This window comes from Papio anubis, unplaced genomic scaffold (genome assembly GCF_008728515.1).
Source record: "Papio anubis isolate 15944 unplaced genomic scaffold, Panubis1.0 scaffold202, whole genome shotgun sequence".
Taxonomy (NCBI): Eukaryota; Metazoa; Chordata; class Mammalia; order Primates; family Cercopithecidae; genus Papio; species Papio anubis.
Window position 1 is genome coordinate 41,305 of NW_022162044.1, and position 22,935 is coordinate 64,239.

At 31.5% G+C, this 22,935-nt stretch overlaps 1 protein-coding gene across 1 annotated transcript in view; it reads left to right on the forward strand.

Moving 5' to 3' along the window:
• Nucleotides 1-22,935, forward strand: part of LOC116272796 (collagen alpha-1(XI) chain-like) — a gene marked incomplete at its 5' end in the record, with an annotated part of 95,191 nt that overhangs the window by 37,312 nt on the left and 34,944 nt on the right. The window contains 11 exons of the mRNA XM_031661612.1: nt 1,327-1,434; nt 2,665-2,718; nt 6,633-6,686; nt 7,193-7,300; nt 12,132-12,185; nt 13,635-13,688; nt 14,853-14,906; nt 19,479-19,532; nt 20,378-20,485; nt 20,784-20,837; nt 21,494-21,547. Coding sequence (XP_031517472.1) covers nt 1,327-1,434; nt 2,665-2,718; nt 6,633-6,686; nt 7,193-7,300; nt 12,132-12,185; nt 13,635-13,688; nt 14,853-14,906; nt 19,479-19,532; nt 20,378-20,485; nt 20,784-20,837; nt 21,494-21,547 — 756 coding nt within the window. The remainder of the gene's footprint in view (nt 1-1,326; nt 1,435-2,664; nt 2,719-6,632; nt 6,687-7,192; nt 7,301-12,131; nt 12,186-13,634; nt 13,689-14,852; nt 14,907-19,478; nt 19,533-20,377; nt 20,486-20,783; nt 20,838-21,493; nt 21,548-22,935) is intronic.

Genomic DNA, 22,935 nt, shown 5'->3' on the forward strand with positions numbered 1-22,935 from the left:
ATGGTGTATGTCTGATTATACTAGAGAGACCTGCTAGAATTGGGGCCTTTTCTGGGACAAGGCATTGATGGTGAGATGTAAAAGATGAGAAGGAATTAACTGTGCAAAGAGTTCTCATAGGCGCATTCCAGGTCAGAGGAACAAAATGTGCTCAGGCAATGTCACAGGAAAGGACACGGCATCAGATTTAAGGGGCTGAGAAAAATGTCTAGAAGGGTTGGAATGCAGAGAGCAAGGCTTGGGGGAGGCTAGATGTGTTTGGGCAGGTAGCAGGAACTAGATCATGGTAGGCTGTACTAAGCCGTGAAGTCTTTATCTGAGGAAAAGTAAACAAGTAAATTTACCTAAAAATGTAGGTAACATGATCTGATTGGCTTTCTGGATGCAGTGTGATGAATAGATTGGAAGGAAGTAAGAATACATATGGGGAAAGACAAGAGTTTTTTTTCAGTAGCTCAGAACAAGGATACCAGTATTTTAGAATAAGGTGTCAGTGGTGGAGATAAAGTGAATATATTCAAGAGACAATTAGGAGATAAAATGTACAAAACTAAGTCATTTTAAAGGAACAGGAGATGTTAGGAGAAGTGAGGGAAAGTGGGGTTGTGAAAAGGCAAAATCCTAATGACTTGTAGATTCCCAGCTTATATAACAGAAGGACAGAAAGGACCTCTGAATGCAATCAAGAACATTGTCTTGTGCAAAACTGATGAAATTTTGACTTTTAGAAAATAATTTATTTTCAACTATAGAAATGTGTTTTATTGGAAACAGAAGTTGAGTTCATTATCAAGGCACTTTTTAAAAGATTGCACCATATAGGTCAATTTAAACATGAAAATAATGCCATTTTCAAAAACCAGGAGAACCAAAACAAACACTTAAAAGTAAGAAAGTTACATATGAAACATGTAAAGCATATGGCAAAGTTGGACATATGAGCAAGTGCATTTTTTGATTTCTAAAGCCTAATACCCATTGCACAGCTATGTCAGTGGCACAAAGGAAGGGGAGTAGAGGCTCAACAAAGTTTTACAAACGTAAGGAATCTCATTTGTCAATATGTAATAATTGCATGTTTGAAAGAAAAATTCTAAGTTGGGTCCTAATTATTTTTGTGGATCATAGCCTAAGATTTATAAGTGATTTTAAAAGAATAGTATTCTTAGTCACAAATAAAGGTAGGAATCATGTATCATTTATTCTTTAAAACGTTCTTCTAAAAAACATTAAACAATATCCTTGTCAAATATAGAAGCTAGATTATTACTCCTGTAGCTGTACTTCAAAACTGTAAAACTAATGATCTTTGGATATTCAATACAGGGAGAAAAAGGTCCCCAAGGGCCTGCAGGGAGAGATGGAGTTCAAGGTCCTGTTGGTCTCCCAGGGCCAGCTGGTCCTGCCGGCTCTCCTGGGGAAGACGGAGACAAGGTTGGTATTCGTTATCCATGTTAGTAGATCCTGTGAAAAAGCTTAATTTTTGTCAAGAATTCTAGATAATTCTAATCTTTATGATTAGGCTCCAGGTGGATGGTTACCTTTTTCAAAGTTTCACACACATTTTCATATGCTCAAAAGTTTTATTTAAGAGGTTCAGAATTAGTATCTGTTCCATAAAAGAGTATGTGATATATAAACAGAAAAATCAATTAAAAGAACAGTGGTAGTGAGAAAAAATAGTAGATGCCAAAATTTATTTATTTTTAAGAATATCTTTCTGAAATGAATATAAAATAAAAACATTAATTACATGTATATGATTAGCCCTCATGTCTTGCATATTGCACAATAAGACTGAAGAATGAGCTATGTATTTACTTGATAATCCTGTTATCATGTACCAACATGTGAGTACAGACTCTAAGCTCCTAATTCCAAATGTATGGCTGTGTGTTAAATGTTTCGATTGAATATATTATTATATTATTTTAAAATATTATTTAAAAATTTGTAAACCGGCACTCTGATAATGTGCATCATTTTAGCATTTGGAAAATTAGCAGAAGTAGTTTTGCTGTTATTTTGTTTTTATTTTTATTTTTTACTTTTTTGAGAGACGGAGTCTTGCTTTGTCGCCCAGGCTGAAGTGCAGTGGCGCAACAGGGCTTACTGCAGCCTCCAACTCCTGGGCTCAAGTGATCCTTCCACCTCAGCTTCCCAAGTAGCTGAGACTATAAGCATGCTTCACCATGTGCAGCTAACTTTTTTAAAACATTTATTTTTGGACAGGGTCTCACTCTGCTTCCCAGGCTGGTCTCAAACTCCTCGGCCAAATCTTTCACCTCAACCTCCCAAAACCCTGGGATTACAGGCATGAGACCTAGCACCTGGCTAGTAAAGTAATTTTTGATTAATGTGTAATTATAGATTTTATAAATCAGTGTACTTCCATTATCAGTTTATACAGGTAATATTTGAGACACATTGAATTTTTAAGTTATAAATTCAGTTGTAGTATTCTTTGAAGTTAAATTGACTTGTCTGTTAACATTAGTCAACACTAGAAAGGTAGAAGCAGAGGGAACCCAAGATTTTCCATTTTAAACAGTGACAGTACACACTAGCATGTCATTATATTAAAGGCAAAACTTAACTGATGATAATTAAGACAATGAAATAGCATGTTAGAGATACACTGTAAATCAAATCTTTCAATTTCAGGGTGAAATTGGTGAACCGGGACAAAAAGGCAGCAAGGGTGACAAAGGAGAAAATGTGAGTTTCCTACTTTTTATTGAGAGAACATTATTTATTTAACACCTTTTCCTATTTACCATTGATATTTTTATATCATACTACTTACTTTCCTAGCCAAAACTTATAATACCAATACTACATTACCTCTGCAGTTACACAATTCTATAATTTTATATATTTGTGATGTTTTCTATTTCTGTGATTAAGTAAAGTATGATGATTGTAGGCCATTATTTATAACTCTGCTATAACTAATGAAAGAGTAACATAATGAAATAGTCTTTTTTGTAAGATTATGAGAAATTATATATACATATATTTACCAAAATTAATAGCATTATTATGTTTTACATGTATACAAATTGGTAGCTCATTCCAATATATTAGAAGCACTTATTTTAAAATTTTTCCTTTAAATCATAAAACTTCAAAATAATTTGGTTGCTCATTCAAATGGTATGTTCACTCTTGTCTTTATGATGTTTTTCTTTGGTCATTACCAGTTTACATTCTCTTTAAAGTATGTATTTAAACATGTTCCTACTTCTTAAATGAACTATATTGGATGATGATACTGTCACGTGCTTCAGCACTTCCTTACTAATTTATACTTTCTAAAGAATATCTGTGGACATTATTTTCTAAGTTCTTTATTTTCACTTTTTTCCCCCTTTAAGTGTTCATATATTTGCTCTCCAATAGAAACATAAATTGGGAGAGTACAGAGATACGTCCTTCAAGTATTTTTTTTTCACCTAGTATAGAAGTTTATACATTATCACCAGCAATTTTATTCTAACAGACCAGTCTGGTTCCATTTTGTGATCCATCAGTCTGATGCTTTTAGGGTTGGAATTACTGCCTACGTTAATACATAACTGAAAGAAGTTTTTATTAGAATTGATTGAATCCCAAACTGAAGAGTTACTGAAATCCTATGAGACGAATTTTTCTAACTAAAAAGAAAACTCTAGAATTAAAAGAGAAAAATCTTGCAGTAATAAATGTAGTATTTAATGCATAATAGGCTCTGGATTCATTTTTATATGCAGTATAACAAAACATCAACAAATAGGTGATAGCACTGATACTCTGGATCCGTACTGTAAAATTATGACAAGAAATTGTGTACAGAAAACCGGCTGCATATGTTTGGTGCAGTTAGTATTGACTGTAAATTTACAAAATGTATTTTGGTGTCTGCCTTAGTCTGTTTTGTGTTGCTATAAAGGAATACCCAAGGCTGGATAATTTAAAAGTAAAATAAGGTTATTTGGCTTACAGTTCAGCAGGTTGTACAAAGAAGCCTGGGGCTGGCATCTGGTTGGCTTATGGTGAGCAGGCTTTTGTACTGTGTCAAAACATGGCAGAGAACTTAAAAGGGGAAGCAGGCCTGAACAAAGACAGACCAAACCCCTCAGGAATACTGACTTTAAAACAACCCTCTTTCATGGGAACTAATTCATTCCTTCAAGTACCAATTCAATCTCCCTAGAGCAAGAACTCAATCACTATGCAGCTATTCCTTATGGATCCACCTTAAGAACCCAAACCCCTCCCATTAGACTCTACCTTCAACATTGGGAATTAGATTTCAACATGAGGTTCAGTGGGGACAAACCATATGCAAATGATAGCAGTAAATTACTTTAGATTCCATTTAGATTTCTTAATGATAAATAAATACTATTGATTTAATTAGACTACCTTATACACTTGACAGAAGCCACATTTTTAAAAGTTTTATTTACTCCTTAAAAGCTATGCTAAAATGACTGAATGACCATTATTTGGGCCAGCAAATCTCAAATAGTTTTCCTCAGGCCCTTTGCATACTCTGAAAGGTTTTTGAGGAGCCCAAAAAGCTTTTGTTTATATGGGTTACTATAATATGAATGAAAACTGATATATTTAAAATATTTAGTGATTGATTTATTTAAAATTAAGAATAAGAAGCCCAAAGCACTTTTAATAAAAAAGCTATATTTTTCCAAATAAAAATATATAGTCCCAAGAGTAGCATTGTTACATTTTTTTTGTCTAGCTTAATAGAAGAAGCTATATTCTCATATCTAGTTCAGCCTGTGGTGACATGTTTTGGTTGAAAGCATGAAGAAAATCTAGGCTCACATAAATTATGTAGTTATAAAAGGGAGGAGCATTTTCAGTAACTTTTCAGGTAATTTTGAATATTCTTTGATTTTACATAGGAATTTTATAAGTGGTAGTTTTTCTTAAAGGTCAATTGCAAAACAGAATTTGAAACAAAAACAGTGAACTTTTTGTGCTATTACTTTATATTCCACTGCTCTATCTTGCACATTGATGACTATGTTTCATACATAATTTTGTAATACCCTTCATTGATAATTTGGAAATTATTAGTTTCCTGGGTACGATCCTCAAAGTATTGACACAATTCTTTATGCAATATCAATATCATAGGAAAATACTTTCAGATTGGGAAGATGTAAAGCCTGCAATGGCAGATGAAAGATTTCCAAAATTCTAATTTTTGTTTTAAAGTTTAAATGTTATTGATGGTCAATACTGTCAGTTGTTTTCTTTGAAATCCAAGGCTTCCTTTATATTGAATAACATCTGCCAAAATCATACTTATTATTTATAATCGCAGTTATTATTTATAACTGATTATAATCACATTTATTATTTATAACTGTGATTATAAATAATCATAGTTTTTCTGTCAGCTGCTCTTTCAAGTAAAAATAGTGCTCCATGTAAAATTTAGTGTTCCATGTAAAAGTTCCGCCGGCATTTCAAACTATAATCCAAGTGTTTTTTTTTTTTTCCTTTGAGACAAACACTGTACTGCAGTATGAGGCAAAAATAATTTATGTATGTCTTCAATTTGTCAAACAAATATGAAAAGACACATATTCAAGGTCAATATGTAATAATATTGATAACTACCAAAGCCTCATCAATACAATTACATCCATAACATTCTTGGGCGGAACAGCCATTTTTATGTTGACTGAGAGTATATCATGATAAAACGCAATTAATACTTTTACAAATGGTAGCTACCAACATGATTAGCACTGAGTTACCAGCAATTTTATTCACCACAGATTTTTACATCATTAATGTAAAAGTCTATATAGTATAAAGGACAAATAATGCCTTACTGTTGTTATGAGAAGAGTTATGAACTAGCAGAATCCTAAAAGGATATGAAGAACTCCCAGTGGCCCATGAACCAGATTTTCAGAATCTTGCTTTAATAGTTTCCCCACAAGTAGTAGTTATGATACAGAACAAAACAGTTCAATGATACTTTTATTTCTTTAATGCCTGAGCTTTTTCTATTACCTGACCAGTTACTAATGTAAGAAAATGCGACACTGAAGAAATAGCTACGCATGTAAGACTCATAATGCCTTTTGAAAACTACTGCTCAAAATAAGAGGTCCTGGTGTACTTAATATGTAACAATTAGTTTACATGTGTATGCATATGTGAAAATTCCAAATTTTCATATATCACTACATTCTATCTGTATAGAACCTTCAGAATTCTCATGTTTACTCAGAAGATAGTATACAAATTTTTCATGAACTCTTTCCTAATCATATTTATCTCATTAAAGAAATCTGATACTTTGAAAATTTTCAAATGTGAATCTTACAACTTGATTTCTGTTAGCATAGAAATCTATCTTGAATATTACAGATAAGAGTGCTTTCAATATATGTCAACTTAAAATTGATTTCAAATGTGAAAGTTTGAGTATCAAGAAGTAAAATAAATAATGATTGCACTAAATGCAAAAGAGTTCTATGCGATGCTTCTTTTTTTTCCAAAGGAGTGCAGAAATATTTGATCTTGGTAGGCTAAATGTTCTGTTTCATATAGCTGAGGCTCTTCTGGCTTCACTTTATAAATTACTTATTTTTATCTCACTGCAGGGTCCTCCTGGTCCCCCAGGTCTTCAAGGACCAGTTGGTGCCCCTGGAATTGCTGTAAGTATTCCACATTGTTCCATAAATCTAAATCCTTACAGCTCCCTGGTTAAATTTATATACTGTCCCATAACCAGTCAATTTTTTGGGGTAATAAGTTTTGTTTGTATGTTTCACATTAAATCGAATTTAAATGATCAAATATAGCTAGCCAAGCTGATTCTTAGAAACAAAACATATTGTAACTTCATTTGAAAATAAGTAATAATTTGTTGAGAATTCCTTAATATGTAATAATTCAGAAAATTATTTCCATTATGAGACAGCTTTTGCTTCTCTTGGTATACAGGATCAAATCAAAATCAGTCATAATCCAGAAGCAAAGCAAGCAAGCAAAACAAACAATAACATATTGAAGCAGATAATGGGAATTTAGTCTACTTTTTACTTGGTTATTCTTAAATACATCTGCTTTGGTTAAATTGGAAATGGTCACATTTTTTGTAATGACCCATATAATAATGATTTTTTTCTAGTTTGGGACAATTTTTCTTTCTCTTCTCTAGGGAGGTGATGGTGAACCAGGTCCTAGAGGACAGCAGGGGATGTTTGGGCAAAAAGGTGATGAGGGTGCCAGAGGCTTCCCTGGACCTCCTGGTCCAATAGGTCTTCAGGTAAGATGCCCCTGTCATTGTTTACTCCATCATTTCTACCTACTTCTCACCAGGCTTTCTGATGGATGTAAAACAAAATATTTTTTTTCTTTGTTCTACATAAGAACTTGAGAATAATGTTTATTCATAAAGATTATTTTATTTAAATGTGTAACTGAACTTGAAATCCTTGTTATCATGTTTGATTAATTCTCCTGAACGTGTATCAGGGCTGGTTCCTAATTCTGGAGTATTTTTAGCCCCACTTTAATTATTACACCTCCTTTCTTCACTCCTATTTTGTTTGGAAAATGAACTACAGCTTTACCTAAGTCTGATACTTAAAAGTAAGGTATTAGGGTTCTTTCATACGACTCATAAGAAGATAAGTTAGTATTTCAGACTGATAGCAATAGGAGGCACACAAATTCCTAGGGAGACAGGGATGGATCCCTGGAGAAATTCGACCTATGACTCTTACTTTCAAGATGGCTAAAAAAAATTAGAAGCATTTCTCAAAGAAATGGGATCCTGCCAATAGCAACTGCCAACAGCACATGTTAAACAATAATAGGTAAACAAATTAACAGTCGATCATTTAAGATAAATTATTATTATTTTAAAATTATAATTTAAACTTTATGAAGCATATCCAGGAAAAGAAGTATTAAATTGTAGAACACTAAAGGCTGAGAGAATTCTGTTCAAATATATCTTACAATTGGACTCTTAGACAAAATGTTCCAGAGCGGACATCTTCTATTCTAGGTTGTTTTTTACTTTGCACGTGATGTTCACTGCTTCCTACGAACTTTGGAGGCATTGAGCTTTTTTCTTCCTCTTGCTTATTCTATCTCTTCCTAGTGATCCACGCAAAGGTTGTAACATTTTGTCTTAAATGATATTGAGGAACCTCATGAGGATAACTTATGGTATATTATTAGTATTAGAAATGGTAAATTAAGTCATCTAGTTCACTGAACCTAGAAATTTGTGAAGTTGTAGAAAAGTATATGTAAATTGAATTTATATAAACAGTTTATATCTTTATTTTTATAAATATAATTATACAATTACTGTTTTTTGATATTAGATAGCTTATTATATGCATAATTACACAAATTACATTATAAACACAGTATAATGAACTATTACTGTTAAAACACTCAATGGATATTTATCAGATAACATGATTTTTTAATTGTCTCATTTTATTTTAAGGTCAAAATAATTCTTTTTAAACTTGGAAAGTGAAAAAATTTTACTTTCATACTTGTCATGTTTAACTCAGTTATACTTGTTAGACAATTATACATAAACAGTGATAAGTACCACATATCAATATGTGTAAGAAGCACACGTATTTGAAAACAGCAGGACATTAAAATTAGATTGCCAATGGATATTTATTTTCTTTTTTTGCATTTGACTAATTAGTCTGAATCTTATAAAACGGTAATTTAGAAACAGTTCTCATGATTAAAGAAGGTGTCTTGTAGATTATATTTATAAAATATTCAATACAATTATCATCTTCATTTCCACAAAGTAAGAAATGTGCTTTTTGATGAGGGTGACTCAAGAAATCAATTCATTACAATTGTGATTATATTTTCCCACAGCTACTTCTTTAAATCAGGAAATTGGATGATGCTAATGTAATTAACATGTTCACAATTGCATCTGCCTCCTTTAATTGAGTCTTCATGGCAGAATAGATATTAGCAATTATAATAGACATAAAATAACCTAACATTCAGATTAAATGTCTGGATTTTTCAATTTGATGTTTACTATCATCTGCATATGAAGGATATACACACATACATATATATGGAGGGAGAGAGAGTGTGCGTTCTTGGTCTAACTTCATTTTCGACTCATCATTTAAGTGGCAATGATTTTAAATTGACAGACCTTGAAACAGAAACTCTCTATGCATAAATTACCTCCTTGGAGAAAGGTAGGACATTTCATGAGAACTGATTAACCCTAGAGTGCCTTTCAGCGTGTTTAGTTCCATGCAACAAGAGATTTTGACTCATTATGTCTCCACTGATTGTAATAATGATAATTTTCTGTCTTAATCAATATAAACTATGATCTAACTTAATTAAAAAGAAATAATTTTTTTTCTATTGTGATATTTTTATTGAATTAATTGGAATAATTATATGCATTAAAAAGATGAAAATGTACAACTGAGTTTGTAATAAAAATAAAACTGTGAACTAATATTGACATACCTTTTAATTTGGGGATACTAAATTAGATGAACCCTATCCTAAAGGGTGTGAAAACCAGGATAGAAAATAAGGAATGTGATTTTTAATTTATTGTGTTTTTGGAAACTTAATTATGTTTAAGTTGTGGTATGTACTATTTAAGAAAATGGTGTTAAAGTGAAATATTTATTTCAACTGTGTTAAAATATGCATGCATGTTTAAGAATTTAAGTTTATGTGTTTCATCAAATTAAGAATTTGAATTTCTGAAATAGACTGACTTAGAACCTAAAATTTTTTGCAATCACCTACAAGTAATTTTTAGGTCAATAGGATCTGAGAAATACTACCTGTCTTTTTCTTCGAGAAACTTCACTTATAATTCTAGAAACAATCATCAGATGATAGTAACAGTTTGGGGAGTACATATAGCAGTCTCTTTTCTTAGACATCTTACTGACATTTGAGAAAAAATAAATGAAATTCTGGTACATATTTTTTGTTACAAATTCGTAACTAAGATTTCTTTATAAAAATGAATATATGCCACAATTAAACAAATATATAAATACATCCAGTAAAGTACCCTCTTTAAAAACTGAAAATCACGTGGATATAGTAGGTTATAAAAACAATTTTGTACATTACCAACATTAAAAAATTAAATAGAACAGAATAAAGTAAAATAGAATGAAAATATCAAAGGCTATCATCTGTGCGCAAAAGGCTAAGTACTGCTTTTTGAAACTCATGTTTCAGCTACTTTACATGTGCATGGTTAGGGAGCATTAAGTAAAATGTATTTTTCACAGTAGCTCATAGTCAAATAATATTCAGCAATTGCAGTGCAGTGTCAAGAAGTCAGTAATATCACTAAAGTACTAGCAGTTATTTAGAACTTTTACATGGTTTATATTTTTTTGTCTAAAATAGATTACACCTAAAATATTATTATATAAACATTAAAAATTATGTATTGCATATGTGAGATGTATTAATATATAATTATACTCTTAAAACATTAAAAAATGAAAAAAATCCATAATCCTACAATATTAGAAATGATTACTATGTTTGCTATTTCTGATAATTAGCATGCCTATTCTAGATACATATTTTACAGTTAAAGTTATACCATCCATATTCATTTTTATTTTTTATTTACTGTATATATTATTCATGTTTAGAGTATTAGTATCACATTAATAGTCACATAACATTCCACTACTTTATATAATTGAATTTCTTTAGTTCTTTTTTCTAAGATTAAACTTCTGGAATGACAGAATTTTTACTATCATAGTTACTATTAGCAAGAAATATTTTATTGAATGTAGCTATCCTTGTTAGGTTATTTTCTTAGAATTCATTCATTCAACAAACATTTTAATTTTTGATTGCTCCTCTGCTAGTTCCTAAACAGTTGACACCTAAAAGATCACTGATGAATGCGTGCCCCAAAGTAGTTCATGACTGTAAATATACACAAAAGTGACATAAGAAAATTTATAAATGTAAAATTGATGTACTTACCAAGTATTGTTGTGACATGAAAGAGGAAATAAAAATAATCTTCATGGAATAATTCTTTTTTGGAATAATTCTTGGAATGATCAAGTAAGTAGTCAAGAAGTAGAATAATTTTTCCATAAAGAAATAGATAGATTTTTCCATAAAGAAATAGAAATTTGAGTGCAATCTTTCTGTCTTCCTTTATACCATAACACAGAGCTTCTCCTAAATAGCAGTTACAGTGCAATTGAATACAATGGAAATAGATTTGAAATATTTTTTTTTTTTTTTTTTTTTGTCCTGTCGCCCAGGCTGGAGTGCAGTGGCACAATCTCGGCTCACTGCAAGTTCTGCCTCCCGGGTTCACAGCATTCTCCTGTCTCATCCTCCCTAGTAGCTGGGACTACAGGTGCCTGACACTACGCCCGGCTATTTTTTTTTTTTTTCCTGTATTTTTAGTCGAGATGGGGTTTCACTGGTGTTAGCCAGGATGGTCTCAATCTCCTGACCTCGTGATCCGCCCGCCTCAGCCTCCCAACATGCTGGGATTACAGGCGTGAGCCACCGCTCCCGACCCGAAAGAGTTTTTAAAAGTATAATATAGTAGGTTTCATGAGCTCAATGATTTGTGAGATTCAGAAATTGAATTAACAGTTTCAAGAATTCAGAAGATATTTATAACCTTTGAAATATATTAGAATATTTATTTTACCAAACTGGTACCTAACTATAAAAACCTCGTGTTCTAAAATATTTTGGGCCAAGAGTTTCCAGAAATCTGTACCAGAGAAGTTCTGTATATTATTTGTACAGGACTGAGCAAATGGTTGGGCATTCATAAATTCCCAGATCAAATTATATATTTAGTTATTGTAACTAAAAATAAACAATATAATATTATACAAAAAATAAATGTTATTTGTAAATGTAGGTGTAAGATTTTATTACATGTGGTCAACACTCGTATAGTAGGTATTTTAACAGATGTTAGTATCTGAATCTTCATTTCCATGTACTTATTGAACTTTATACTTGATTTTATCTTAGAAATTGATCAAACGTGTCTTTTTAAATACTTGAGTGATTTTTATTATTTTTCTATTATATTTTCTTAGGGTCTGCCAGGCCCACCTGGTGAAAAAGGTGAAAATGGGGATGTTGGTCCCATGGTAAGTTTTTATTTTTTGATGTTTGATGGGTATGTGTCAGATGTATGGCAGTCACTGCTTTGTAAATTATTATGTGTTCTTTCATTACTATGTATATATTATTGAGGTGTATGTAAACAACTGCCATGCTTTAGTTATTTCTTAGTCTGTAGCTCAGGATTTTTATTTGGAGCAGGTAAAGAATAGGTGATATTCACTCAAGATTTAGATAATTAGCAATTTATACAGAATCAAAAATTAACTGTACTTTGAAATAAATTCTTAATAAGCAATTATGTCTTAATTAGAATGCTGTGACTTATAATTATTTGCATTTATTGATTCTGGCTCTCTAAGACCTGAATTGAAAATTTGAAATGCATATAATTGTTTATGTAACACTACCTTAGATAAGAAAATAATTAGCAAAGGTAATTGAAATCCATAATGAAATGTGATGACTGCATGTCTTAAGTGTCCCTTTCCTTCAACATTGCCCCCAGTTTTCACTTCCTTCAGAATACACATTTTGAAATTTTAACACTTGTCTGTTAGGTTTTATTCTCCTTAGGAATTACACTCAAATCTATTATATTCTTTGAAATGATCTGTATCATCATTAATAAAATTAGATATAAGAAATGCCTAAAAAAACTTTGCTGATTCAAATAACTGGTTAATAGTTCCAAGCGGTATCAGATACTTTCCAGATATGGTTACCATGGTTCTGTGAATCATTGATATATTATTCCTGATTACATAGTAATAGATAATAACAGAAAAGCTTTTCAACCATGGCATTAGAATAAACTGAAATCTTTTAAAAATACTAATGTCCTGTGAAATGCACTAATGTGCAGTGAAACACACTTGCTATAGACTATTTCAATCACAACCTTGAGGTAGGAGGTTCTGTCATCAGTATTTTATATAAAGTGTTCCAAGTTAATTTGACTGCACTGTCTGGAGAAAGAATCTTTGTTTTACAATGAAATTAAATAATTATTCTTATTTCTAATTCTAGCATATAGAACCTAGGAGTTGACATAGAAAAAGCTAAAAATACGTATCCACAAAAAATACTTCTATTGAGTTAATGCATTCTAAATCTACTCAAGCACCATTTCTTTTTCCAACTTTACATTCTCTTTATGTTGTAACATATTCTAGAATGAAATATATCTAATTATATTGTGAACATATTATACCAGACAGTAGCAATAGACTTTCTTGACCCATTTTCTAATCAAATTATTTCTCCTGAAATCCTGATTTCCTCATAGCTATGTGTAAAGGCTCATTTGCTAACATGATGTTGTATCCATCAGGGATGACTTATAACCCTGATATGCTTCACTAACTATAGTTTTTACAGGCTTAAACTTCTTTTAGTTTTTTAGTCATAATATGAAAATGTTGGAAACACATTTGAATTTGGTCTTTGTAAACCTCAATATTTCTCTCTTATAGGGTCCACCTGGTCCTCCAGGCCCAAGAGGCCCTCAGGGTCCCAATGGAGCTGACGTAAGAACTCTGAAATATATGTTAATTACTTTGAAGTTATATAGATATTGTTATTTTATAGCAGGTGCTCTCTGTGAGTTATAATGCAGATAATCACACTATTGTTTAATATTAAGTGGTTAAGAACTCAAGGGTCACCTATTCACTCCACTTCATTATGTAACACAATAAATGGAATTTATAGTGACCAAATCATGGTAAATATAACATAGGTACACATTTTCCATTCAATATATATTTACTGTGACTGTGAAATGTTATAATGTTGTGTATATTATAATTACCACATCATGGTAATTATAATACCATATTCAAACCAACATACTTAAACTGTGCCTTGCATATGATAACTCTTATGCCCTTGTTAACACTGCCTTTCATCTAAAAGCTTTGCATTTTGTATTTTCAGTCTATATAACGTTACAGCAGCACATGCACCCTTTATCATGTAAAATGTTTTAATTGTATAAAGATGATATTTTCCAAGCTTAAAAATTATTTTAGTGTTATAAGATTTTGAAATATAATGCCATATTTATCTTACTGTTACCATTAACGGATCTATGACTTTGACAGTATTTTTCCTTCTGGCCAACTTTTCACAATGAAATCTATGTTTTCTTCATGTCTCTGGTCTTCATTTTCTTCATTCTTCTTTAATACCTGCTTTAAATTCTGGCAGGCCAGAACTGAGAAAAAAAATAGACTAGAAATGGAGGAACTAAAAGAGTTTGTAGATTTTAATTCTTCTTAGGTAATTTAAAAGCTAAAAGATGTTATAAGGGGTTTGTTTCTTGCCTGGATTATGTAATTCTTAACCAGGATCATAATTTTGATTCACTACGAAATCACTGCCTAAAACCAATCTAACTATTCTGTTGGCAAAGAGATTGAAATTATGCTTCAGGAATGAACCAGAGTGTGAAAGTCTCCTGCTTTATCTTCAAAATTATAGTGAATTTGAAAATCAGTGTAATATATTAAATTATTTGCTATCCAGCAAATTTGACAACTCTATTAAGTATCATTTAGTCTCATTCTTTAAATGACTAAGAATACTCATGCATCTATTTCTCTCTTTTTTGAGAACAACTAGATACATGTTTACAAATGCATTATTTTAATAAGAATATGGATAATTGCATTCCTTTTTCTACACTGCAGGGACCACAAGGACCCCCAGGATCTGTTGGTTCAGTTGGTGGTGTTGGAGAAAAGGTAAATCTATTAGTGACACACAGTTTGAAACAGCATTAATTAAGAACTTTAATAATATTGGGTAGTAGTTTAAGTGCTTCTAGTATGAGTGTTTCTAAGCCTTTTACATAGTTATATGATTCACATATCATCTAGTAGTTTCAAAAACTAAAGTTAACATGATTTTGAAATATATTTTGATTGCCAGTTATTATATTGAATGAGTACAGATATTATTTTCTTTAATCTAAGCAGGAACCTCATAATTATGGTGTCATTATTATCTACATTTATAAGCTGAGAAAGCTGAGCCCTAGAGGATTCCTGTAATTTCATCAAAGTTTTTCCTTAGAAGGTGACTAAGCTAGGATACACTGCAGTCCACGAATGTCTAGTCATACTCAGTACTCAAAATAGAAGAGATTGGTTGATGTAACTGACTTAAAGGGAAAAAGGAATCTTTCAAACAGCAAAGGAATTAATCATTCATTTTGTTACATTTTGAGTTATATTTTCATTACTAATACTCTGACCTATCTTTGTCACTTTTCAAAATAGTTGGCATGAGCCACAATATCTGGGCTCAGAATAGCTTTTTTTTTTTTTCTTGTGAACATGATTTTGTTTAAAAAATCTGCTCTTCCTTTTATAAAAATGTCAAAATGATCCATTGATTTCTTGTTTAAGCATTCATGCTCACTTGTTAATAGAATTTTCAAGAAAATTATTGGTATTTGCTTGTTTTAAAAAATAAACTACCCATTTTCAGAAAGGAAAGAATTATATTTATAACATCACATATTATGCAGTGAAAACACTAAAGATTTCCTTAATTTGCTAGTTATTAAAGGATATCCGTAGTGTAGACTTACCCTATTCTTAAAAATGATTCCCTTCTTGGTCTCAAGTTTTTTCATATATTTTATATTATACTTAAATTGATTTCTTTTAATTAAAGCATTTAATTCTCAGAAAAAATATAATATGATTAGATTATGTTACTATATTTTGATGTTTACTTCAGCTCAACGCTTGTATTCTAGTATTTTAATTATAATCAATGTTATTTGATTAAGATAATTTTTAACTCATTATCTAATTCTTACTGCATTCTTTGATTGACTGCCTTTTTTTAATATTCTTATATTTAAAGTTGTGTGTTGAAACTGTTCCGGTAGTTGGTGTTGAAATTGAAAACACATTTTTTATTCCATTCAGTTGTCCTAGAAAACATTTTTCATGGTGCTCAGGTTCCTATGGGAGACTACTGGTCTCTGAGGATATCATCATGGTAGACAAAAGACCCCAAGGCACACACCTTTTCCTCTTCTCTTTGCATCATCTCCTTTCGGCTCTAATGCTGACTCAATTGTTGTGGGAGCTAGTCTCTAGGATTACTAGCTTTTACTGACTTGTTTCCTAAAGATTTTGAATGCAGAGGGAAAGCTGTCATTATTTCAGTGATACTCTTGAAAATAGGCATGAATGCCAGATGTTTAGAGTTCTGAGAAACTTCCTTCCACATTGTTTCCATTTAATTTAAAGCCTATGTATATTATAGTAATACTTTGCCAACTTTGACTCTTATGAGAATAATTCAGTCAATCTGAATCGTTTTGAATCAATCCGAGTCAAAATGTGTTACAATAAAAAACAGTTTTAATTTTGCTCCTTTCTTTTGCATTTTTTTAATGTGACAGAGAACAGGATAGAAGCAGAATTCTAACCTTCGTTTTTTTGTTGTTGTTTTTTAATCAAGGATAATATAATTTCTAATAGATTACAAATTTCTAACATCAGCTTTGATTCTGGCTGAATGTATACCCATTTCTATATTGAAAAATTTATTTCCAGTCACTGACAATGAAGAATAAAAAAAGTATATTTTAGTCATGTTGCATTTTGTTTAAATATATTTAACCTGTTCTTCATGTACTGTATAATTGCTATAAGTAGCTTTGGCACTTCAGTAATTTTGTCAATACTTGGAAATATGTCAGGATATTTTCTTAAGGTTTATACATATTTTATAACTTTGTACATACAGAGTAATTTGTTGTTTTTTCTAAAAGGATATGTACCTAAATACCTGTGTTATGTAATGAGGTAAATAGTTACACAATAAGTAATGATGACTTCATAACCTAACATCTCCTTCATATACCAGTGCTCTATCATAAAACTTATATTAAATATTATTCTTCAGAATGGTGTGTAGCATTGCGATACTAGATATATAGACTTAATTTATATAATATTAGTCTTATTGCCATGGTTTATTGACTTGTGATTTTGTTCCACCTTCCTTAAAATATTTTAAATAAAACATTTTAGTTAAATTATAAATTTCATTTTAACTAATTGTCATTTTACAATGTGCACACTTGGATCTAACATCCAAAATGGTAGTTTTCTTATATTTTGGACAAATGAATATTAATATATTTTTCTTAAAATGAAGAGACTTTGTAGTAAAAAGCTCATACTTTTTAAATTTTTCTAATGTTTTAATTTTTTTATCACCTCAAGCATTTATCACTAGAAAGCACATACTTAAATTCTAAGATTATTTAAACCTATCTTTTCACTGCATATCATTTCACTCATTTAATAAAAAGAAAATAATCTTTTCACAATATCCATAAATTTAACTTTATAGTTGATAAGAATGAAAAGAGAACAACAAAACTTACAGAGGGTTACTAAAAATATTTCAACTATTTCTTCTGTAGTTCTAACTTTCTGTGATGTTACCGTGAATTAATGTGGTACATAAGAAAACGTTTTGGTTATTTCTTTTGCTGTGTGGAAGGTTTTTAGTTTAATTAAATCTCATTTGTCTAGTTTGGGGGTTTCTTTTGCCTGTGCTTTTGAGGTCTTAAGTCATGAATTATTTGCCTAGACCAATGTGCAGAAGAGTTTTGCCTATGTTTTATTTTAGTATTTTTATAGTTTCAGGTCTTATGTTTAAATTCTTGAATCCTTCTTCAGTTGGTTTTTGTATATGGTAAGAGATAGGAGTCTAGTTTAATTCTGCTTAAGGCAAATCAGATTTCTCAGCACCATTTATTGAAAACAGGATCTTTTCCTTTTTGTTTTTGTCAACTTTGTCAAAGATTAGTTTGCTGTAAATATGCAGTGTGATGCCTCCAGTTTTGTTCTTTTTGCTTAAGATTGCTTTGTCAATAAGGCTCTTTTTGTGAGTTCATGTGAATTTTAGGATTTTTTTCTATTTATATGAAAAATGACATGTACAATGTACATGCTCAATAGATTTATCATATTTCTAAATAAATATTTTAATATGGACATTTTACAATTGATTTCAATGCCAAAGTACTTGCTTCATTTTTAAGATATGAATATTAGCTCTTGGAAATATCACTAACATATCATTCCATTATACTGAGATAGATGAATGATACCTGTCTTTATAAATAATATAAATGCAATATTTTTCTTGTAAGATTTATCCAAAAATTCTGGAAGTATTTGCTGTTCATCTTGAGAGATGAAGTAATGTACACATCACACTACTAATAATAAACTCTTGAAAAGTACTTGATATCTCCACCATTAAGTGGGCAATTTAAGAATTTAAAATATGTGTATGTTCTCAGAGTAAGAAACTATGTACACAAAAATAGTCTCTGCCCTGAAATTGTGTTTGTATGTAATATGACACATTTACTTAAGAACAGTGGATTTGTGTCAGGAATATTGGAAATATTAGAGTTAAAAAGTAAGGGAAATATAGGCCTCACTTCTTTTTCAATTTAAAAGAACAATTACCACCTCACAATTGCGAAGACCACTAGTGTGACTAATTTTGAGTGGAAACATGGTAAATGAATGTACTGTTTTACTTAAATGATTACTTGAACAAGATGTTATATTTTTTGTGCATTTTAAAGTATGAGGCATTAGCAACAGACTTTCATAGGTAAAACCTACTAGTTAAAGAGATTTATTTATTAGTCCACTGGGCTAGAAAAAAAGCCATTCATATCTAAACAGGGAGATAATAAAGGCTATCACATTTATGTGTATACTCAAATGGAGCAGTTTTAATTAATGTCTAAGAACCTTTACATATATTATAATTATTGTCTTTCCTCTAAGTTCTTTAGATTCCTACTAAACAAATCCTATAAAATATCAACATATGTACCATCAAGTCATCTGTTAATTTGTTGTAGTTAAGAGAAATAAATTTGTATTTTAGCAAACAATTTGAAATTGTTCACTCAATAAACTTGATTGTAATTTGAATATTGACACAGTGCAAATACATAATATTTTAGGAAACATGCATGTCTGGTGATGGTTTTGTGGTAATCTGGATTAATATGCTGACTATTAACTAACCAGTGAGAACTATAGCATCAAGCCTATGTATTTCTGCCTACTTACCTGAGAAATAAAAGCACTGGAGTCACTAATAGAAAAAGTTATTTCTGTTATTAAAGTTTTTCAATGCCTTTTAAATAATATATAAAAAGGCCAATCTAAAATTATATGATAACATTTGAATTTTACAAATGTAGAATATCATGTCTGTATTCTAATACTAATTTCATCTTCTCTATATAGGGTGAACCTGGAGAAGCAGGAAACCCAGGACCTCCTGGGGAAGCAGGCGTAGGCGTAAGTACTGTGTTATTGCTAACACAGTGTATTTTTGGTATGAGAATTTCTTTTACAGCATTACAAACATGTAACTTAACTCTTAGCTGTGATTCAACTTTTTACTTTCCCTTTCCAACCCGTTAGGGATAATCACAAATATAAAACCTTGCTTAATAACTTTGGATGTCCTCTGCATATGTGGATTCATAAACAAATTGAAAAAAAGATCATATTTGCTGAAGTTAGAACATTAAAACTATGGGCTGTTTACTGTATACATTCCCTTTGATGAACTGTCCATAAAAGGAATAAGCAAAAAAGTCCTGCTGCCTTAAATAAACATGTATCAATCGTATTAGGACTATATTATTCTAATTAGCTTAAACCAGGAGTAAATTTGCCCACCAGGAAATATTTGACAATATCTGGAGACACTTTTGGTCTTCAAACGTGGAGGGTTGGTACCCAGTTAGTAAAGGCCAGGGATACCACTGGACTTCTTAAAGGGCAGAGAACAGATCTCCACAGCAAAAATTGTCTGGCCCAACATGGTGAAACCCCGTCTCTACTAAAAAGTACAAAAATTAGCTGGGCATGGTAGCACATGCCTGTAGTCCCAGCTACTAGGGAGGTTGAGGCAGGAGAATCTCTTGAACTCGGGAGGCAGAGGTTGCAGTGAGCTCAGATTGTGCCACTACACTCCAACCTGGCGACAAAGTGAGACTCTGTCTTAAAAAAAAAAAAATTATCTGGCCCAATGTGCCAAGATTAATAAACTTTTATGCAAAATTTGTAAGATAACTCTTCTTTCCTTCTTTTTTTTTTTTTCTTAAAAAAAAAAAAAAAAAAAAAACATTGCATAGGGTCCCAAAGGAGAAAGAGGAGAGAAAGGAGAAGCTGGTCCACCTGGAGCTGCTGGACCTCCTGGTGCCAAGGGGCCACCAGGTGATGATGGCCCTAAGGGTAACCCGGTAAGTGAGTTTAATCCCCTCTAATGTGGCATTTATGCCAAACTCACCTTGGAGCTTTTCTTAGAAAAATTAGAAATCCTGAGGCTCTGGACCGTAGTTGGTAAATCTGACTTTTCATCATTTCATATATTCATAAGCATTCTCAATTGAATTAATTCTTCAGAATATTTTTGGCGGGAGAAGAGAAATATTCTCAGCAGGTTTTGCCATGATTTTAACCTCTTAACCTCCAGAATGTCATAACTTTATAAAAATTTATTTTTCATTTATTTCTTTTTCTTTCAAAACGTCATTCTAGGGCCCTGTTGGTTTTCCTGGAGATCCTGGTCCTCCTGGGGAACCTGGCCCTGCAGTAAGTATCAGGGAAAAATTAAGAAATTATTTTGGTGGGAATGTTTCCAGTTTCTGTATTGTTAATAAAGAAAAAATCTAATTACCAAGTGAACTCCCAAAAACAGAAAGAAAAAGAAAACATAAAAAGTAATTGCAAATGCAGGAAAATCCATATAGTTGGAGACTGTTTCACCAACATTGAGTGATTAAGCTCTTCGTGCAACGTAGGTGCAACAGTTGGATTAGGTTCCTAGTCTTTGATGGGTTGTAAAAACAAATTATCTGAGTAGTATCATTATTGTTATTTCAAAGTTACAGGATCTTTGTTTTCTGTTTCTATTCTATAATATAAATCCTATTTCAAACTATACCATATTTGTTCATGGTGAAAGAATTCACTGGCATTGTATACTAATGACATCTTCTTTCTTCCTTATATAAAGAGCATGCTGGATTTTAAATTTGATATATTAATAGTAGCAGTTTTACAAAATTTTGTAGGGAGAGTGAGAGGTACCACAATCTTTTTTAAAAAGGATAAAAGAATATAGTGATTTTAGTTGTCCATCTGATAATTTTTCTCAAGGGGTGGCCTAACATACCTTTTTCCTGATAAGTAGTGTGGTTTATTGATACTGAGATACATCTTGCTTCATATTTTATTTCCTCTTATAGGGTCAAGATGGTGTTGGTGGTGACAAGGGTGAAGATGGAGATCCTGGCCAACCGGTGAGTAAATACACTATTTTTTTTTTTAAGTCTTTACATAGTTTCAAGGCATTTTAATGAGACAATCAGAAGTAATCAGCCTTTGAAAAACATAGCTCTCTGTATATGCACTTTTCTGAAAGAATTATCAAAAAAATTTTTGAATTCCAGTTAAAAGTCAATCTTACATGGAGTGTTTCTTATTTGATGTAAATTAATAAACAGTCTTTATAATGAAAAATGTAATCATATCATACTAATGATATGATTAGTATCATATATAATATCACTATATCAAATTCAGTTATCCATTGTGTTAAAAAATTAAAAACACAATAATACTAAAAGAAAAGTTATCTCATCATTAACAAAGTTATTATCCCATCATTAGCATTAATTATTTTAATTGTGAACCTAAATGAACTCTCAACATAGTATAGGCCTTTTTAAAAAAAACTTATGAATGATACACGAGGGTACTTTGGACACATATAGTTATTTAGGGTGAAAGTAAGGGAGGGCACTCACTTTAGAAATCAAAGACAATGGTCCCTCAACACAATTTTGTCTCTGGGGCCACTCCCACTAGATGCTTTGCTATCACAGATACAGGCTTATTCTGCATAGATAAGACTTGTGGGTCATATCTCAGCCTGTATATTAGTCCATTCTCATGCTCCTGTGAAGTACACAAGAATGAGTAATTTATAAAGCAGAGAGGTTTAATTGACTCACAATTCTGCATGGCTGAGAAGGCCTCAGGAAACTTACAATATGGTGGAAGGTGAAGCAAGCATGTCCTTTTTCACAAGGCAGTAGGAGAGAGGAGTGCCAAGTGAAGGGTGAAAAACCACTTATTAAACCATCAGATCTTGTGAGAACTCACTCACTATCACAAGAACACCATTTGAGTAACCACCCCCATCACTCAATTGCCTCCCACTGGGTCCCTCTCACGATACATGGGGATTATAGGAACTACAATTCAAGATGAGATTTGGGTGGGGACACAGCCAAACCATATCAACACGATATATACACCTTGGCATAGAATGTTAGTGTTGTACAAAAAGAAATTTAGAAGTCATAGTATTATGATTTCACATGTTTATGTGATATGAGCGGAATTATGAACCATATGATTATATTAATTAGCATGCCTGTTTAATGCCTGCCAGATATAAATTAGCACTTTTTAATAGGACACAGTTTTACATAAAAAGAGTTTGATTCATTTTGTTCTAACCATAAATCATTTTACCATATAAATTTACCAGCTCTAAGTATAAATATCTAGAGGAAGTTTAAGTATCTGAAATAGGGCCGAGATTTTCCAGGAAATATTGACATCTGGAAATGAAGAAAGAGGGTGGGTTTCCATCCAGATTTTGAAATTTTATATAGGCCAC